Raw genomic sequence first — 20,047 nt, forward strand, 5'->3', positions numbered from 1 at the left:
GGATGCATCCGTGACCCATGTTATTTATAGAACACAGATTAGCATCACCACAGAATCAATATTTTTAGAAACGGTAATGCCGTCTTTCATTGATTGCGACAGAATGTGCAACACAAATCCTGGCGTAATCTTGATCTTTTATTGATAATGGAATTAGATAATTTCAGATTTAACTAATACTCCTAGTGCCAGACTTTCTCACAGCATTGCGTCCATCCCTCGTGTGAAAATAATTATTTCAAATCTCAACTTAAAAAAACTAGAGCCGATTACGCAAAAAAATCGCCTTAACGCTATTCTCCACAGTACTTTCGGGATCTCCACCGGTACCATAAACGATCTTCCATCTGGAATTCCTCTCTCAATTTCCAAGAAGGATGAGCTGCCGTGCTCAATTTCCAAGCCATTGAAAGTATGTCGACCAAAATAACTCCGTGAATATGATTCGATTACTGTTACGATGAAGGGAAGATAAGCTAAGATTGCGATGGCAGTGTATGAATACACCGCTGTGGATTACGGTAATTCGCCCTACTTTGTGGTTTTGTCATCTCGGCAGCAGCAGCAGCAGCCGTATGGTCTGAACCCGAGTCAACGCTAAACATCCCCACGCGTCGGGACGTGCTCCTCCGGGGGCGAGCGGGATAACGCTGATGGGGCTAGTGGTTGTTTGAATGAACGTTACGCAGATACAATTTATATGGAAATAACCGAGTTTGTCATCTCAGTGTTTTCCCTTGTTCTTCAAATTTAGGGATTATTTTTGTCAACCGTGGTGTTTGTGTGGTTGTGAGGCGGCCTGATCACGTGACCGAAGGGCAGAGTGTCTAATCACGTTTGTTACAAGGTGTTTTACCGTTACCATTATATCCAGTAATATAATTATGTAGAGTTGGTCTAATTTTGGACCAACTAATCAGGCATGTATGACTATAGATTCTATACACTCACTGCCATGTAATCACCATATTTTCTCGCCTATGCGCTTAAAAGCAACAACCAGTTAATGGACGCCTCTGAGCGAGAGGGGCGATGGTTAAAGCGTTCGCTCCTCACGCCGAATCTGGGTTCGATTCCTCACATGGGTACAATGTGTGAAGCCCTTTTCTGGTATCCCCGCCGTGATATTGGTAGAATATTGCTAAAAGCGATCTAATGGTAGAGCGTCCACCCGGAGACGCCGGGTTTCGATCCCCGGCCGAGCCCTACCAAAAGGGACTTGTTGTTATCCTGTCAGGCGCTCGGCATTAATGGGCTAAAATAGGGACTGGTCGTCTCGGAGTCAGTATACTGTGTCTGAGTTGGGTATTCATATAAACCTGCGAAATGGAATCTCAGCGGGCCAGGACTATAAATCGGCATCAGTACAAGCAGACACACACACACAAACACACACAAACGCACGCGCACGCACGCACGCACGCACACACACACGCACGTGCGCGAGCGTGCACGTCACTATGTAAGTACGATAATCTTGGACGCGTCGTTAAACCCCATTTCACCTTCAATCCAGAGATTGACATCGTGAGCATCGATCTTACGCAACTGGGATACGATGACACGCATCAACTAACTCAGCGACCCTGACCATCCGATCCCATTAGTCGCCTCTTACGACAAGCATAGTCGCTATTTACGGCAAGCATGGGTTGCTGAAGTCCTATTAAAACCATTGTCGTAAAAATATGAAAAAGAGTGAAAAATGGAAGTCAACATACAATGGATGCAGTCATGATCCGTTTTGCTTTTTAAAAATCAAGAATCTTTGATAAATGATTCGCGATTCTTGATTTGTAATATTCAGGGCCATACCATTGATGAACTCGTCAGTGCCTGCACAGCTGCTCATTAAGCATGGCGAGACTGATGCTGGTGACTATATAGTTGGCAAGAATGCTGATGGATGGGTGCTTAATTTTTTATCGCCGATGCTGAAAGGTAGCAGACATGGGTACGTACTTCTGTTTGCGTTGACTGTTGTGTGCCATTCTTCTATAATTTGGAAGTGATGGTAGAAGTCGGTACTGACAGGGTATGTCTAAACTCATCTAAACAACTTGGGTAGGAAATAACAAATAACGATCACATCGAATTGATCACAGTAGTGTTTCTGAGTGGCCCATCCTTGTTCCTTCCCAGTCTCCAGACTAGCCAGTCTCTCTCGTTTTCCTTCCCAGTCTCTCCAGTTTATTTCTGTTTCTCCAGTTTCCAAGTCTCCCAGTCTCTCGATCTATCCAATCTCCCAGTCTCAGTCTCCCAGTCTCAGTTTCCCAGTCTCTCAGTCTCCCAGTCTCTCCAGTCTCCCAGTTTCTCGGTCTCCCAGTCTCCCAGTCTCAGTTTCCCAAGTCTCTCAGTCTCCCAGTCTCTCCAGTCTCTCGGTCTCCCAGTCTTCCAGTCTCCCAGTCTCAGTTTCCCAAGTCTCTCAGTCTCCCAGTCTCTCGGTCTCCCAATCTCTCCAGTCTCCCAGTCTCAGTTTCCCAAGTCTCTCAGTCTCAGTCTCCCAGTCTCTCAGTCTCCCAATCTCTCCATTCTCCCAGTCTCAGTTTCCCAAGTCTCTCAGTCTCCCAGTCTCCCAGTCTCCCAGTCTCAGTTTCCCAAGTCTCTCAGTCTCCCAGTCTCTCCAGTCTCTCAGTCTCCCAGTCTCTCGGTCTCCCAGTCTTCCAGTCTCCCAGTCTCAGTTTCCCAAGTCTCTCAGTCTCCCAGTCTCTCGGTCTCCCAATCTCTCCAGTCTCCCAGTCTCAGTTTCCCAAGTCTCTCAGTCTCCCAGTCTCAGTCACCCAGTCTCCCGGTCTCCCAATATCTCCATTCTCCCAGTCTCCCAGTCTCAGTTTCCCAAGTCTCTCAGTCTCCCAGTCTCAGTTTCCCAAGTCTCTCAGTCTCCCAGTCTCTCGGTCTCCCAATCCCTCCAGTCTCCCAGTCTCAGTTTCCCAAGTCTCTCAGTCTCCCAGTCTCAGTCTCCCAGTCTCCCGGTCTCCCAATATCTCCATTCTCCCAGTCTCCCAGTCTCAGTTTCCCAAGTCTCTCAGTCTCCCAGTCTCAGTTTCCCAAGTTTCTCGGTCTCCCAGTCTCTCAGTCTCCCAGTCTCAGTTTTCCAAGTCTCTTAGTCTCCCAGTCTCTCGGTCTCCCAATCTCTCCAGTCTCCCAGTCTCAGTTTCCCAAGTCTCTCAGTCTCCCAGTCTCTCGGTCTCCCAATCTCTCCAGTCTCCCAGTCTCAGTTTTCCAAGTCTCTCAGTCTGTCCAGTTTCCCCTGTCTCCCAGTCTCTCAGTCTCCCAATCTCTCCATTCTCCCAGTATCTCAGTCTCTTCAGTTTATCCAATCTCTCCACTGTCCCAGTCTCTCGAGTATTTCAGTCTACCCAGTCTCTCCTGTCTCCCAATATATCCAAGTCTCGATGGACATGCTGGATGTTGCGACAAGAATGTGTCATGACCAAATAGAAACCATGATGTCTTTAAGCAGGTCGGCCCAGTCGTTGAAGGCGCCGCAATTCGCTGTGCAAAGTTCTTCCCTTGGGCACGCCAGGAACCTATGATTGTTGGTTCGAATCCCAGTTGTCCCCGATCATGTTTCTAGGTTGGTCAGCACCAAACTGTGCTCGTGGGTTTCGTGGAAGTGGTAAACGTCTTAGACCTGCATCACCTCGGGCTTTCCTCCCACATTAAGCTGACACGCCGTGGTATAACTGGAGTACTGTTCAAGGTTCACCCACTGACTCACTGACTCTGCTTCACTTCACGGGGAGAGGAAGGGAGGGGCGCGGTCCGATGATGAGTGAGGTCATTGAGCATGCCTCTTATCTCTAGAGACGTTATTTTATCTACCAACAAGGAATGTTTAACACCAAGGCAATGGAAGTGATCGCCGTGAATGTTACTCTGTTTATTGTTATTGTCAACTTCATCTTTGAAAATTGGAACACTTCCAAGAGTAACTCCGCACAAATTACTAATTACCAAGGGACCGGTCATTTAGTAAACTGTGTGCGTGCGTGCGTGCGTGCGTGCGAGTCTGTGAGAGAGATGCACTAATATACTGATATGCTTATCATGGTTTTAGCTGACCCTCTTCGGGTCTTGTCATTGTTCTCATACTCCTCCTCAAATATATATGTTTTATTGTTTGACCCTCACCTAGTGAGTGAGTGAATATGGTTTTACTCCGCTTTTAGCAATATTCCAGCAATATCACGGCGGGAACCCTCACCTAGAGACTGCCATGCTATTTCTCTCTCTATTGACTCCCCAGACGCGTTACACCGGAAGACGTTAGAAGCTGGTACTTGTTGTTACTCTGCCTGGCGCTCGGCATTACCGAGATATACATCAAGGCCTGACCGGCTAGGGGTCAGTATACTGGGTTTGTGTGGCGTATCCATGTGAAACTGACGAATGGTATATAAGTACAATAATCTTGAACGCCACGTTAAACCACATGTCACCTCAACTCAACTGCCAAAGTTGGCATGTGGTTTCTGAATAATATGGTTATGGCATGCAAATATATAAACATGGGATCTGGTTCTGAAACGAATTTTGCATGCAAAAAAGTTGAAACAGATTTAGGGTCGGGTTGATGTTAGGGTTGGGTAGTGATGCACAAGTGAGTGAGTATAGTTTTACGCCGCTTTTAACAATGTTCCAGCAATATCACGGCGGGGGACACCAGAAATGGGCTTGGTGTAAAAGTACCAATAACTGAGTAAGTGAATGAGTTTAACACCGCTCTGGACAGTATGACGCATATCGGCTTATTTGTGAGGTAAGCCCAGAAAATGCAAGACGTTTACCATCTTTATGAAAATAACGGAGAATTATGGTGCTTGTAAACCATGGTGAATCTGGGATTCGAACCCATTATCATAGAACCAGGCACACCTTGGGGATAAGCTCTATAGAGCAAATTACGGCGCTTACGACCACTGGGACATTGTACTTCACCAAAAATTTAGTGAGTACGTGAATATGGTTTTACGCCGCTTTTAGCAATATTCCAGCAATATCACGGCTGGGGACACCAGAAATGGGCTTCACACATTGTACCCATGTCTGGAATCGAACCCGGGTCTTTGGCCAACGCTTTAACCACTAGGCTACCCGACTGCCCCATCACCAAAGAATGAACGTATACTAGGCCTTATCATGTTGTACTTATATATATGTCGCTTAAACAAATTACGTATATATTACTATTCTTTAGATGCGTTGGAAAACCCCATTCCAGTTGGTGTAGGTTAGCCATTAATTTATTCACATAATTGTACGACAGTGTTCCGATTCAAGGCACTGGGTGATATATTTGCTTTGATTCGTTCGTGGTTCTCGTTCCTCAATTAATCACCCACATTTAACAATGACCAGCTTGAAAGACATTACAAACTAGAACATAATCATGAATTAGGCTAATAATTTCTTTTCAGATATCTGTGAACAGACTGCAACTTTCCAAAGTAATAAAATTTTATTTCAGATTATTCAAACATTAGTTTTGTAACAATGGAGAGCCGGGGGCATTTAGCCATTAGAGATCAAAGCAACCGCCTACAGAGCGATGTCATTTAATGTTAATATTCAATATTTCCGATAAAATTCATAATTGTGACAATGGGTGTCAGCCATATTGACGTTTTTCCTCGCCGATCCGTGTTCGTTCCCAGAAACGATTCCATTTTACGTCATTTTAACGTTACCGGCGTATCGCGCACGGTTAGCCCGTGCACTGCGGTGGCCGTCACGGTCCCTGATCAAAAGGCCCTTTCAGACTTGAGTATTTTTTTACAACATGTCCTGATGGGAGCTTGACACTGTCACGCTACAAGCCTACATGCTCGGGTCCGCAGGGTTTGTTTGCCACACATTACACTGTCTATTAGATAGTCGTGATTCGTCCACTTTGAATTGAGGCATTGTGGGAGGTCAAAACTTCAACGAGGCTGGGTTCGAAGTCGAAAGAGGAAATATCTGAATAGATAAGTGAGATATTGCTCTCAATGACGCTGGGGTCTGTTACCATGTGTGATTGGGTTGTACATTGCACCTACTGTTTGACGGTGCCGTTTCTACATACCTCTCCGCTTCATACTGAATATTTTCGACGCTTGCTTTGCATAAGTACAATAGAGTAGTTTTCATATGGGTACATATATTAATTTGGGGTTGTTTTGCATGTTTTAATTGCTTTCCTTGTATATCGGTCTACCTGGAGTTTCAGAGAGCTTCTACGAGTCAACAAATTCAAAATGAGTTTATTAAAAGTGTCGCGATGGTTTACTATACTTAAATACGTATACTACATAAGACAATAATGAGGCTTAATGGACACTGTAAAACATTATTATTCAATCATATATCACTTACCTAAAATTATAGTAAGCTAAAAAGTACATTATGGAATTTATATTATACAAGATACCCCTGTGAACCTACTGAAAACATTTTTTCACTTTAAAAGCATAATGCTTGAAAATCTTCATGAAGGTACGAACGATTTACAATCTACGGCGAACTTGTGGTTCCGAATATTGGTCAGCAAAGGGTTATTCTGCTGAAACCAACTTATAACATGCAAAATCGACTTACAAGAGTATATATGATATTAACAAACTAGATAATAACCACAGAAGCTTTTTTAAATCCCAGAATACGAAATAGTTTATAAACATGCTTCCAAAAAGAGTTATTTCCAGTTTTAAAAAGTTTGAAATTTACGATTTACACAATTATGGAAAGTCTTGGAAACAAATTAAACGATATTTCTCCCAGTTATTGAACGCCGAGGATTTAAGTACACTGGTATTTTCAGAAGTGTCGTTTTATTTATCTGCTTGCGTCAAATATTACCAGCTTGGTAATTGACGCGTCGGAAAATGTAAGTGAACATAGCCAAATTCCGCCTGTATGCATGACTGGATACTCCCTCCCGCTTAATGATGAACGTGTTGGGGTTAGTGCGTTGGTTGCTTCTGCTGAATGAGAGTGAGTGAGTTTGGTTTTACGACAATATTTCAATATTCCAGCAATATCACGGTGGGGACACCTGTAATGTGAATCGTAACGAATCAAACCCGGGCCTTCGGCGTAACGAGCCAACCCTCCAACCACAAGGCTACTAAACACACGATGTCAGTCTAGCATACGCAGCCAATCACTGGCAATTCCTCCTTAAATCTGTCATCTTAACGTATCCGTTTACCCACAGCTTGTATCTATAGCATGTGTATGTTAGCGTAGTACACTCTGCATAATGGCGTATTTCCCTTACTCTGTAAAAGATATTTGTGCAAACAATATCGTTTTGTAAGATCAAATTGTTATTTCTGCAACAAGGGCATTGATATCAAAACTTATTCGGTAATTCAAATTTATCAGATGCACTGAACTTGAGAATAATTTAACAAATGTTATATTTGGGGTATCACTTAGTGAAGTACAAATTTTGCTACTTTTTGGGGTTGAGTCCCATCCGGGATTCGAATCCACTCTCTGAGTGAGGCATCTTATCGCCAGCACACACAACCAGCAATCTAATCCACTCAGCCACCGAGGATTCCACAATAATTGAAAGTCCGACAACTAGTAGTCTGGAGGGGGCACGGGTGGCCCAGTCGTCGAAGGCGCCGCGATTCGCTGTGCAGAGTTGCGTCCCTTGGGGAAGGCCAGAAACCTATGACTGTGGGTTCGAATCCCGGTTCGCCCCGATTATGTTTATAGGTTTGTCATCACCATAACTGTGCTCGTGGGTTTCACCAAAGTGGTAAACGTCTGAGGCCTGCATCACTTCTGGCTTTCCTCCCACATTAAGCTGACACGCCGCGATATAACTGGAATACTTTTAAAAGCGGCTTTAAACCCAACTCACACACTCACTAGTAGTCTGGATCACGTACTCTGCATACCCCTCTGACGGATTACATGTAATTGAACCTGTGTATTTTACCCTTTCAAAAATATTTATTTAGCTACAAAATATTTATAGAATATTTATATGCATCTGCAAGAAGTTTGGCATTCTCTGCTTTTAGAATATAATTGTTTAAACAATTTAAAAAAAAAGGCAATTTGGTTATTTTAAAACGAGAGTCATGCACTGAAGGTTTTTACCCTAAATTTTCAGCCATCGATCAAATAAAGTTGGTCAGATTGTGTAGGTCGGGAATAACACTTTATCACGTGACACAACGCCCCCCGGGGGTACAGGCCAAGCCAGGATAGGGGGTCTTGCCAAGTGGTCTCAATTCACAATAAACACCGCTACTTCATATCAAACCAGATAATATTCCTCTATTTATAATGACCCTCGGATAGGGAAGACCTCATGCAGTGAACTGTCAACCAGTGGGGTTATAGTGGAGACTCGGGGGTCGATGGCTTGAAAAGTTCGTGTAGATCACTGGGTCAAAACTAGCCTTCTTATAGGCACCCGGGGTCGGGGGGAGAGGTTATATGCATGCGCGCGCTCCTGGGGGGTGAGGGAAGTGAATGAGATGTAGGGTAACTGAACAGATAATAGTCCCCGACAAAAACTCTGTCAATAGTCCATGGGGAATTCCCCCACCAGATTTAATTCCGTTCAACTACATACCACGAAATCCAATTGTTGTAATGTCGGTGCTGTTGTAACGGTGATGACGTTCTCATGCCGTTACTGACCCACTGTGACATATTAATGCGATCAAAGAGCTGTTTTAGAAAGCTTAGCTTCCATTTAAACATGCGTAATTCCATTATGTATTATTACCGGGAACAAAAAAGGCAAACACCGTTTACGATTGTAATCAAAACACCTGCAGATGTGTAATATTTTCTTACAATCTGCGTGTCGTGTTTAATTCTTTCTATTAAAGACAGTGTAACAAAAACTTCAGCAGTTTGTTTGTGTTTAGGTAAGTCGTTGCGATATGTACAATGTCCAAACACCTGGATGCGTCGTACACAGGAAATGCTTGTCTTGCCCGTCCGCGCTGTGTGAGCCGGAACAATGGCCTCCCCTTATCAACGATTATCGTCATTTACTCACAAAGCTTAATCATTTGTGAGCCGTTGAACCCAAGCAATCGCTTCAATCATCCTCCTCGATATAGTAATTGGGGAGCGATTTGCAATCTTCGGCGAACTGACTTCTTTGTCTGAAGATTAGTCGGGAAGGGATTGTTCTGTCCGGAAACTTACGAAATCTGGTTTTGGTGAATGTTTGATGTAAGATATATGCTGGAATCAACGTGATAGGGAGTAGATTGCGTTAAGCGCGCTTTTTGTATTTCAGTTATATAACGGTGCGTCAACTCAGTGTGGATGGGGGCGGTGGGGTAGTCCAGTGGTTAAAGTGTTCGCTCGTCACGACGAAGCCCTGGGTTTGATTCCCACATGGGTAATATGTTTGTAGCCCATTTCTGGTGTTCCCAGCCGTGATATTGCTGGAATATTGCCAACAGCGGCGTAAAACCATACTCACTGATGACTGATGGAAAGCCGCGAGAGTGTAACACTTGGCGTTATCCAGAGGCAGGGATAAGGTTCAGACAGACCAGGAATCATAGTCGGAGCGAATCTGAGATTCAAACCCACTAGCAGGGGAGCCTGGCACTTCCAAGGGACAGAACTCTGTATATCGTATATCGGAGTGCAGTGCTTTAGACCTGCCTGATCATGGCTGTATATAGATGACTTCCTCAGCCAGAACCTCCATATTCCAGACACCTATCGCCCAGAGAGTTGAGATCAACGCTATAGTTGAAGTCCCACGAAAGGTTTTTCTTGGCAAATCGATTTGCGGACAATGTATTTTTCTAAGTACGATAAACAAACCAATTTAGGGTACAGTAGGTGCGAAGCGTCCGCCCGGAGAGCGGAAGGACCGGGGTTCGAGCCCCTGGTCGGGGCATACCAATAAACGTTACAAGATGGCACTTGTTGTTACCCTGCCTGGCGCTCGGCACTGAGGGGCGAACACAAGGACTGATCGGGAGTAGACTGGTGGTTAAAGCGTTCACACGTCACGCCCTTGACCCGCGTTTAAATTCCCCAGATGGGTACAAAGCTTGAACCACATTTATGGCGTCCGCTACCGTGATATTGCTGAATTATTGCTAAAAGCGGCGTAAAACCATACTCACTCACTGCTGCGTTGCTTTGCATTGGCTGTGCTGTGCTGTGCTGTGCTGTGCTGTGCTGTCATATAGGTGATGGATTGGGACACATTCCGTTCGATTCCTGGCGATAGTTTAACCACAATTCTTTTGACTCAAAATGCGTTTTTTACAAAGTGCTAGATATTTAGGACGTTACTCTTTGACTCACTCACCCGGCTGCTTTTGTTAGAACACTTCGCCAATACGAACTATCTGACATTTATCAATAGGTAACATTGACAAGGAGCAACCCATGCTTGTCGTGAGAGGCGACTAACGGGATCGGGTGGTCAGGCTCGCTGACTTGGTTGATGTGTGTCATCGTATCCTAATTGCGTAGATCGATTCTCATGATGCCAATCATGGGATTATGTGGTCCAGTCTCGATTATTTACGAACTGCCGTCATATAGCTGGAATATTGAGTCGGCGTTAAACAAGAAAGAAACAAAGAGAATCAAAACATAAACAAGAGGAGAGAATTTATGGATGGCAACTGAGGAACACGTTTCGGAGTATATGCTTACTCCTTCATCAAGTGAACGATGGTTCTACAATAGTCATTTCAACTGTTGTTGACCTTCCCAGCCAGACACAAACTGATTATTTACATTATGTAAGGATAAGAATTTATGGATGAACAACTTCTTTATTAGGTTCTAACACCATTATCAAGCAAATCACTTGCTTGATAACGGTGTTAGAACCTACACCGAAACGTCGCTCCTAATTGTAATAAAGGAGTTGTATCCATAAATTCTTATCCTTACTTAGTACTCCAACTTCTAAATGCCCATCAAAGAAGTTATTTACATTATGTTATGTGTTCACACTGCACGTGTTATTTGCTTTAAAATAGCGAAAACAGTAATGGCAATGTTTTCACTGAAGGCTATTAATACCTCCAGCAAACAGTCTCCGGATTGTGTCTTATCGATTATAGTGAAATAGCATCCGAACTGCATTCTCATGGGATTGCTTTTTCTCAAATTTCCTTCTTAAGTGGATTTGACCGGATTAAAAAGGATTAAGGTGAATTACAGGGCTCGCTGTCTCGATAATGCCTGTAAACCGTGTCGTTGTTATCAGCGCTGCAACAAAACAGACCTGGGAGTTTGGGATTTGAAATCTAGGCATTTTTAACATTTGTTGGGTTTGAAAATGATGATGTATTTGGTCATTTGCGTACAGTTACAAATCATCCATATTGTTACGTGTCGATTCCCTAATTGAAACAATATGATATCCCAGAAATCCGTACCTAAAAGAACTTAGTGGGAAACCAACAAACAACCAACAAATGTATTATAAAAATTAACTAGATTCACAAATCAATACAAATTACTGCACAGCATTTAAAGTGGCAGGACACAATGGAGTGATAGTACAATATCTAATGGCAATATATGATATGATGGCGGCTGTTTCAGTATCAAATATACGCTCGCGTCCCACTATATATACACAGCATAACAAGCGACTGGAAATTTCTACAGTGTCCTCACCAGTCTAGCGGCACTAGAACATTAAAGACGTTTCTATAACATACTATCCCCGTCCGCTGTATACCGGACCGGAAGTTTACACACTATCATCTAAATTTAGTATGTATGTAGTAACTTCACTACTGATCACTGTCCAAACACAATGCGATGAGCGTCAACCGAATTCCAACAGAAACAATGCAACATAGTTACAATCACTGTTAAACATTCAATAAAATACGCTGCCACATAACAATATTTAGACGCCCTGATAGACTGTTGGCCCAGTGGTGTAAGGTACACAGTAAACTTTGTTGAGCAGCGTCATTTAGCTGCCTGGATGCGATCAACGTGTGTTCGAATCCCACATTCGCTCTGATTAGGGTCCTCGGTCGGTGCAATAGTGGACGTGGTGAACGTCGACGACTTAATCCTCCGACACGATGTGATACTACGGAAACAGAGATCTTTATTAACCATAGGCTAAGAAATAATCCCGTTCATAAAAAATATATATATATTATGTAAATATCACTTCACGCGCACCAGTGTAGTGTTTTCGTCATCCGGACGGCATTGTTGACGTCATTCGAATTTTGTTGTGACATAAGGTCGGAAAGACGTCAACAGAGAAACGATGTCATATCTGAAAGATTGTTGATATCATTCGACAATTGTGTTTTTTAGAAATATTTACAACAAAGAAATTATTACACTCGCATGTGTGCACAATCATGGAAGATTTCATGTATTACCCTCTCTCTAGCTCAGGAAATACAAGAATTCTGACACTCGTTTCGTAAAATCAGTATGACACCCGTGCTCGTAAAATAATCCCTGTATCGTCTACTTACATTATAACTGACAGTCCTATAACACATGCAAATATACAGTCCGTACTCTCATGTAGTAAGTGCAGGCTTTCATTAAGGACACTTCTAGTGGTAAGTGCAGTCATATATTACTTAACACTCAAATAGCAGTAAGCTAGTGAGAAGAGTTTTACGCGTCTGTAATGTAATGTTCCTGCAATATCACGAGCCGTGAAGATCCGGGCTAGAATAGGTCTTCAGCAACCCATGCATGTCGTAAGAGGCGACTAACGGGATCGGGTGGTCAGGCTCGGTGACTTGATGCATGTTAACGTATCCCAACTGCGTGGATCGATGCTCATGATGTAAATTACTGGATTGTCTAGTCCAGACTCGATTATTTACAGACCGCCGTCATATAGCTGGAATATTGCTGAGTGATCTAGCATGTGATGGCGTTTGTTTAGGAGAATGGAACAGATGATGGCTCATGAAATTTGAAATATTGTGGGACATTTAGGGAAACTGACTTTCGTCTGAGAAAGTTACTTCCGTTTTAAGCACCAATGCCCTTGCTTGCTAATTTCAACTTAAGGAACATGCGGTGATTTTCTGATTTAGTGTTTCAAAGGTTTCAAAGCAAATATCAAGAACTATACTTTCTAGTCGATACTATTGGGTCTGTTTGTAGACCCATTCATTAGCAAAATTTGCTGGAGTCGTTTGCTGATGACATAGTCGGAATCGTACAATCGACTCTGCTTTATGCAGAGATTTCTATTGGATATGGAAAGGGTTTTGTCGCTTTATTCAATGATACATGGTATAGCCTTGTTCTTACATTGTACAGTCCCAGTGGTTCCCGAAGGTGAGGCAGCATATCTTCCAAATCAATAGCATCGTTTGACCTTCGTCCTCTCTTGTGACAAAGGCTGCGTCGACGTCTCTGGGATGCGGAAGCAATTGCAGAATAATATACATTAAATTCATTCAACAATCTTGATGAAAAACATGACCAGCACAATGTTGCATATTCTGAACCACCATATTCTGTTTTCGCAGATGAAACCTCGGCATTGAAACATTGCCGGTGTAGTCTACTGCAGTAATATCGATGTCTGCATTTGTTGTCCCCGCACTCAAGAGAGGTAACCAGTCAATCGCGATTGATGGATCAGAAACCAGATCTTGAACAAATACGTAGATATGTTCACTAACTAAGAATGGTTGCTATGGAAATCAGTTGTGACACTGAGCGATGATGGATTTTAAAATGTCAGAATCCCGTATAATCCGTGTAGGAATCAGCTTGCTGCTTGATACAGATTCAGAGCTTGGTTAAAACGGCATCTGTGAGCAGTGGTGGTTGGAAGTCTCGGTGAAGACCCGTGCTAGAATAGGTCTTCAGCAACCCATGCTTGCCGTAAAAGGCGATTATGTTGGTGGTAAGAGGCAACTAACGGGATCGGGTGGTCAGGCTCGCTGAATTGGTTAATTCTTGTCATTGTATTCCAATTGCATGGATCGATGCTCATGACTTGATTGTCTGGTTCAGACTCGATTATTTACAGACCGCCGTCATATAGCTGGGATTTGCTGAGTGCGGCGCTAAACAACAAACAAACAAACAAACAAAGAAACAAATAAGGAAACAAACTATTATTACTACATATAAGTTCCATCTTCTGCTATTTAAAAAAAACCCGCCACATTGTATTGGCTCTTTTGGTCTTATGGCCGCCTGACAAATCACTTCAATTATGTTTGTAATTTTAAAGTTAAACTTATGAAACAGTACCACCACCATTGTTTGTAAAAGCATAGGGGTCGGTTATACTTTATTCTAATTTGCATATCTTGTCCTGCATAGTATATGCCAATGGATCTTGTCTTTGATAGTGTATCAAGAGGGATCACACTTGAAACCTCCGACCATTTCCTGCTATCAACAGCGTTTCAGCTCACCACAGACATCACAAACAACGCATCCAGTGTCTAGTTGTCTATATTTGTAGACAGGTGCCCAGTGTAAGTTAAGTTTCAACCATTGGGATTACAGTAAAATACGTTTATAACGAACACGCTTATAACGAACTGACGGATTTTACGAACTTAATTATTGGTCCCCGACATTTGCTGTATAGATGTTGTATGTATGCTTATAACGAACTACGGTTATAACGAATTTTATAGTCCTCATAGTGTACCAGTTGACTTCTTTTACCATTTTGCCACTACAGATGCTATGTATAGCTTCCTGTTAAGATATGAATGCGCTCACTTTCGACGGAACATAATACGCTAAGCTGGCGACGTTATGCCGTGCATCAATCTTGATGTTAAGCACAAACTGTGCTGATCGTCATTCCACCTGTTGCGCTTTCAGTATGTTAGTTTGTTTGTTGTTTAACGCCGCACTGAGCAATATTTCAGCTATATAACGTCGGACTGTAAATAATCGAGTCTGGACCTTACAATCCAGTGTTTGACATCATGAGCACCGATCTACGCAATTGGGATCGATGACAGGTATCAACTAAGTCAGCGAGCCTGACCACCCGATCCCGGTAGTCGCCTTTTACGACAAGCATAGTCACCTTTTACGGCAAGCATGGGTTGCAGAAGACCTATTCTACCCCGGAATCTTCATGGGTCTGAGATGTGGGAGGAAAGCTGAAAGTGACACAGGTAGTAACTGTTAACCACCTCATTGTATGTTTGTTTACTTGTTTGTTTGATGCCGAATTATCCCAGCTATATGACGGCGGCACACCTGGACTAGACAAATTAATGATTGATATTATGAGCATCGATCCACGCCGTCGGGGTACGATGGCACGCAATCAACCAAGTCACTGTACCGGACCACCGACCATTTAGTCATGGCTCCTTTGATATCACCCCGGACAATGGATCAGTGGCACTCTACATGTATATTCATTCTCAGCTCCCTGGGAGCATGCAACCCAAGCTGCCTGTTAGGCGCTAGAAGGTTAACAATCACATCCCCATCTCATCCTACCAATTCACATCAATTAAAAACCGTTAAAAGGTTTCAAGCCGACAAACTCAGATAATTAGATCTCAGAAGAACGCTCGTCAATTTCAGGAACAGATAACCTTTACTATTTTGATTTTTGCGACTTGGCGACTGGGTTCTGTCACCAGGAGTATAAGTCCAAATGCACCTTGAGGATGACTAACACTGTAAGCGGAGAACCAGTCTCCAGCTGAAGACGAACCCATACTCCCAGGCACAGGGTTCCCGCGTAGTATAATTACACAACTGAAATTAGCTGCACATAACAAGAGTCTTACAATATCGGAATGTCCTTATCGATCTCCTCCAGCTAGTCGCGGCTACACGGGATCTCGTGATGGCAACATCTCGCCAGAAGCTTCGAAGACATGATTATTAGTAATATGATCTTGAACTATACTCTGTCATCTCGCGAGATTTCCAACAGGGAGACCAATCTTTTTCTCGTTTTTTCAGCATCTACCGAGAGCAATTAAGGCCTCACTATACCGCTGGTGTGTAACTCATCTGTTGCTTCGACTGTAGGTAGATAAAAACTTACCGCAACTTTTGTTTATGTGATTGATGTTTTTTTTCGGATGATGTTTTTTGGTTGTAAAATGAAGTTGGTCTATACCTTGTACAGCAGATGTTCCGGCTGTATAAAATTCCAGATTTGATAAAGGAAATACGGAGAATATTTTCGAGAATTAATGTTCTCATTTTTATCTGGCACCAGGTGGTTGTTGTGGTTGAATGTGAAGAGTGTATCAGGTGTACTTGATCATAACTGATTGCTGACAGTTGAAAGTTGATAGCATGCTGGGAAAAGTATTGATTTGCGGTTGCGCACGTGAAGCACGCCTTTCTCAAAATTTTATTTTGCATATCAAAAGCAACAGGTGATATGATGAAATGGGGTTTAACGTCGCGTTCAAGATTATCGCACTTATGTAGCGACCTACATGTGTGTGTGTGTGTGTGTGTGTGTGTGCTTTGTGTACGTGTGTGTATATGTGTGTTTTCTGTGTGTGTGTGTGTGTGGCTGCTTTGTGAGAATATGTGTGTGTGTGTGCCCACTGAGATACCATGTAGCAGTTTAACATGGATACCCTAATCAGACACAACATACTCCGAGCCGACCATTCCATGTTTTATCCCCCTTAACCTTAATGCGGAGTGCTTGGCAGGGTAACAAGTACCATCTTTGAACGTCTTTTGGTATGGCACGGCCCAGGATCGAACCACTAACCTTTCGCTCCCCGGGCAGACGCTCTATCCACGTTACCGCGGGTGCGATCTCCAAACCAACAGTAGCGAGAGGGCAGCCTTGTGCGGGATCGGGGAGAACGGCACAAGGGGATTTTAAACTTTGAGTTGATGGGAACAGGCAGTATTTTGGTGACCTCAGAACATCATCTTTACACGCTAGGGTACTTAATACGCATGCTATGGACAAGCATTACAAACATCTTATGTGCCTTTTCCCCCTAAAACATCATTCTTTTATTTTTCAATTATTCTGAAAAGCATGACACATGGCTGAGATAATATCGGACAAACACGAACAGCCTATTCAAAACGTTTCAAGTACATGGAACTTTTTTCAGGTTTCTGTTAATGGGTTATGATGTCTTTGAGGAATTGTATCACCGCAAACTTCAAACGGCGGTGATAAGAAAAAATCATCAAATTTCATCTCGAGTAATAATGTATGCGATGACGAAAACTGGGGTAGATCACTGTTTCAGATTACAATTAGATGGAACGCTTCCACCGATCTCTAAATATCTTTGAACCGTTTTTCTGACCAGGCACGAGCAGAGCTCGATGAGTAATAGCTCATAAGACACTGTTATTGTCTAGGCTCGCTGGGAATATAGATCATATTCCACAAGGCTATTCCAAGGGATTATCAAAGCTTGATAAGCCACACGAGGATTATTGTCAGAATCCTGACCTTGCTTTCTTGCGTACGCGACTTAACAGCCAATATTTGACGTGTCTTTGATGATCGGAGACGCTAACAAATGTATGTGGCACTTTATTTCCGGTTCTACGCATGCTCAGACAGACTTCCGGAGCGGCCAAGCATAAGTGACTGCTTAAATTGACTTATTATCCAGAAACAAGGCGCTCGTGACAGGGGCGTTGAAGCGAACACATACACTCTGGTAGTCATGACACAGATTGGAAAATACATATAGGGTCATTTTCCTCTTCTCTCTATTGAAGGTTTATCCTTTGATATTCGGACAAGAACTGTGTGACGTCAGTTGACCTGGGAACCGTTTTACAAAGCAAATTTAGTGTTATTATTGTCATAACTACCATACTTTAACGTTGATGCACGGCAGTCGTAGCATGGGGAATGCAATCTGGGTCCCGTTTCACAAATCGAACTTAGCGCTACAACTGTCATAATTCCCATACCACCCGTGAAGATTCGGGATAGAATAGATCTTCAGAAACCCATGTTTGCTGTGAAAAGCGACTATGCTTGTCGAAAGAGGCGACTAACGGGATCGGGTGGTCAGGCTCGCTGACTTGGTTAATGCATGTCATCGATCCCAATTGCGTGGATCGATGCCCATTATATTAATCACTTGATTATCCAATTTGTGTAGATCGATGCTCATGACATCAATCACTGGATTGTCTGGTCCAGACTCGATTATTTACAGACCGCCGTCATATAGCTGGAATATGTTGAGTGCGGCTCTAAACAACAAACAATCGAAAAAACAAACAATGAAACATAACTCCCATACTTTAACATCGACTCATGACAGTCGTTGCACGGGTAGCAAAAATCTTAGTCCCGTTCCACAAAACGATCGTAGCGCGATAAGCGTCGTATCTCGTATAACTTTCAAACAGGCTAAATACTAAAGACAGCTTTGTGCAACGGGCCCCTATTAAAGTGTGTAAAACATGTTGTTCCGCTATCACATTTTGTGTTCTTTTTGTTCATCAATACACCTGAAAACCCCATATGTCGTAGCCACGTTGTCATCAACGGCATTATCTCTTCATTGTAGATAGGGGCGATCGGGTAGCCTAGTGGTTAAAACGTTCGCTCGTCACCCCGAAAACCTGGGTTCGATTCCCGACATGGGTACAATGTGTGAAGCCCATTTCTGGTGTCCCCCGCCGCGATGCTGCTGGAGTATTGCAAAAAGCGGCGTAAATCCATACTCACTCATTGCAGATATCTTCACCAGCATGTACTGACAGACTCATATCATTGACACATCCACAAGGGCGGATGGTGACAGAGTGCTTAAAATATTCGCTCGCCTGAAAAAAATACCAGGGTTTGATGTGTGCAGCCCTTTTGTGGTGTTTGGCTATTCCATCATCCCATAGAGGTTCATAAGTCCGGGGATTGGGTTAATAAGTGCTAAAATAATAGGATTTTAGTTTCAGACAGACAGACAGACAGTTTATTCAGTAAGAAGGCCATAGGCCCATAATACAGACAATGATTGGTTGCATGAACTACGCATGCCAAGGAAGTAGTCGATTTAAGTTTCTCTTAGCCGTTGGACTTTATATAGATATAAACATGTGTTATATACAACATCAAAGTTTTCTGATGAAATGATTTCAGTAAAAGATGTTACAGTTTGAAACTTGATATACTGTTAAAGATACATATTTCTTAGGGCTGAATAGATTTTAGTTTCGTGTGGGAGGGAAGCCTGAAGGACAGAGGTCGTATATACGTCTACTACTTTGGTGAAACCCGCGATCACGTATGGTGCTGGCAACCCGAGAAGCATAAACAAATCAACAAATAAACACTTGCACACAGTTTAGGTTCAGGGCTCTAGAAAAATAGTGTGGGGCATTACATTACTAATCACAATTATAGAGACCTCCCCTAGAACGAGTGTTTTGTTTGTTTGTTTCTTGTTTAACGCCGCACTCAGCAATATTCTAGACGGCTGTCTATAAATAATCGAGTCTGGGCCAGATAATCAAGCGGTTGATATCATGATAAATAATCGAGTCTGGGCCAGATAATCAAGCGGTTGATATCATGAGCATCGATCAACGGAATTGGTATACGATGACATGCATCAACCAAGTCAGCAAGCCTTACCACCCTGCTGTTACGGCAAGCATGGGTTGCTGAAGACCGATTCTAATCCGGATCTTCACGGGTGCCTAGAACGAGTGAATGAATCTGGTTTACTGCCGCTTATACCGGTTTTCTGTCAATATGACAGCGAAGACCTCCAAATCCTTCACACATTGTACACAGAAACCGGATCCTCAGCGTGGCGAGTGAACGAAATATACACCAGGCTACCAACTGCCATATCAGACTATTGTGCCATGACATCGGTTTAATGGCCCCTTTTAATGGTTCATTTCGAGATATGCCGTTTTTCGAGATAAGCGGGTTCGGTTTAACGTGTTTAAATAAGTTGTAACAGTATAGAATACCCATGGTCCAGCAGTAAGGGTTTTCCGAAGGGAATGCGATACGTTTTTCATGATACTAATCTCCTGACGACTAATTGTGTATACGGGCAATCACATGGTAACGGGCACTATGTAAGGCGTTGCGTATTGATCTTCGTTCAACTAAAATGAC

General features: G+C 43.0%; 1 protein-coding gene across 1 annotated transcript; it reads left to right on the top strand.

Annotated features, from left to right (window-relative positions):
- Positions 1 to 487: 487 nt before the first annotated feature.
- Positions 488 to 3,433, top strand: LOC139445457 (uro-adherence factor A-like). The gene is made up of 2 exons (XM_071226602.1): positions 488 to 573; positions 2,209 to 3,433. Exons 1-2 carry the CDS (start codon positions 488 to 490, stop codon positions 3,431 to 3,433), a joined length of 1,311 nt encoding a protein of 436 aa, XP_071082703.1.
- The last annotated feature ends 16,614 nt before the right edge of the window (positions 3,434 to 20,047 follow it).

Source organism: Haliotis cracherodii, unplaced genomic scaffold (assembly GCF_022045235.1).
Source record: "Haliotis cracherodii isolate W230 unplaced genomic scaffold, xgHalCrac1.p SCAF_6, whole genome shotgun sequence".
Lineage (NCBI taxonomy): Eukaryota > Metazoa > Mollusca > Gastropoda > Lepetellida > Haliotidae > Haliotis > Haliotis cracherodii.

Coding starts and splice junctions, on each gene's coding strand:
- LOC139445457 (XM_071226602.1), top strand. CDS start 488: ATGGCAGTGTATGAATACACCGCTGTGGATTACGGTAATTCGCCCTAC. Junction 574..2,208: donor CGGCAGCAGCAGCAGCAGCC/GTATGGTCTGAA, acceptor CTGTTTCTCCAG/TTTCCAAGTCTCCCAGTCTC.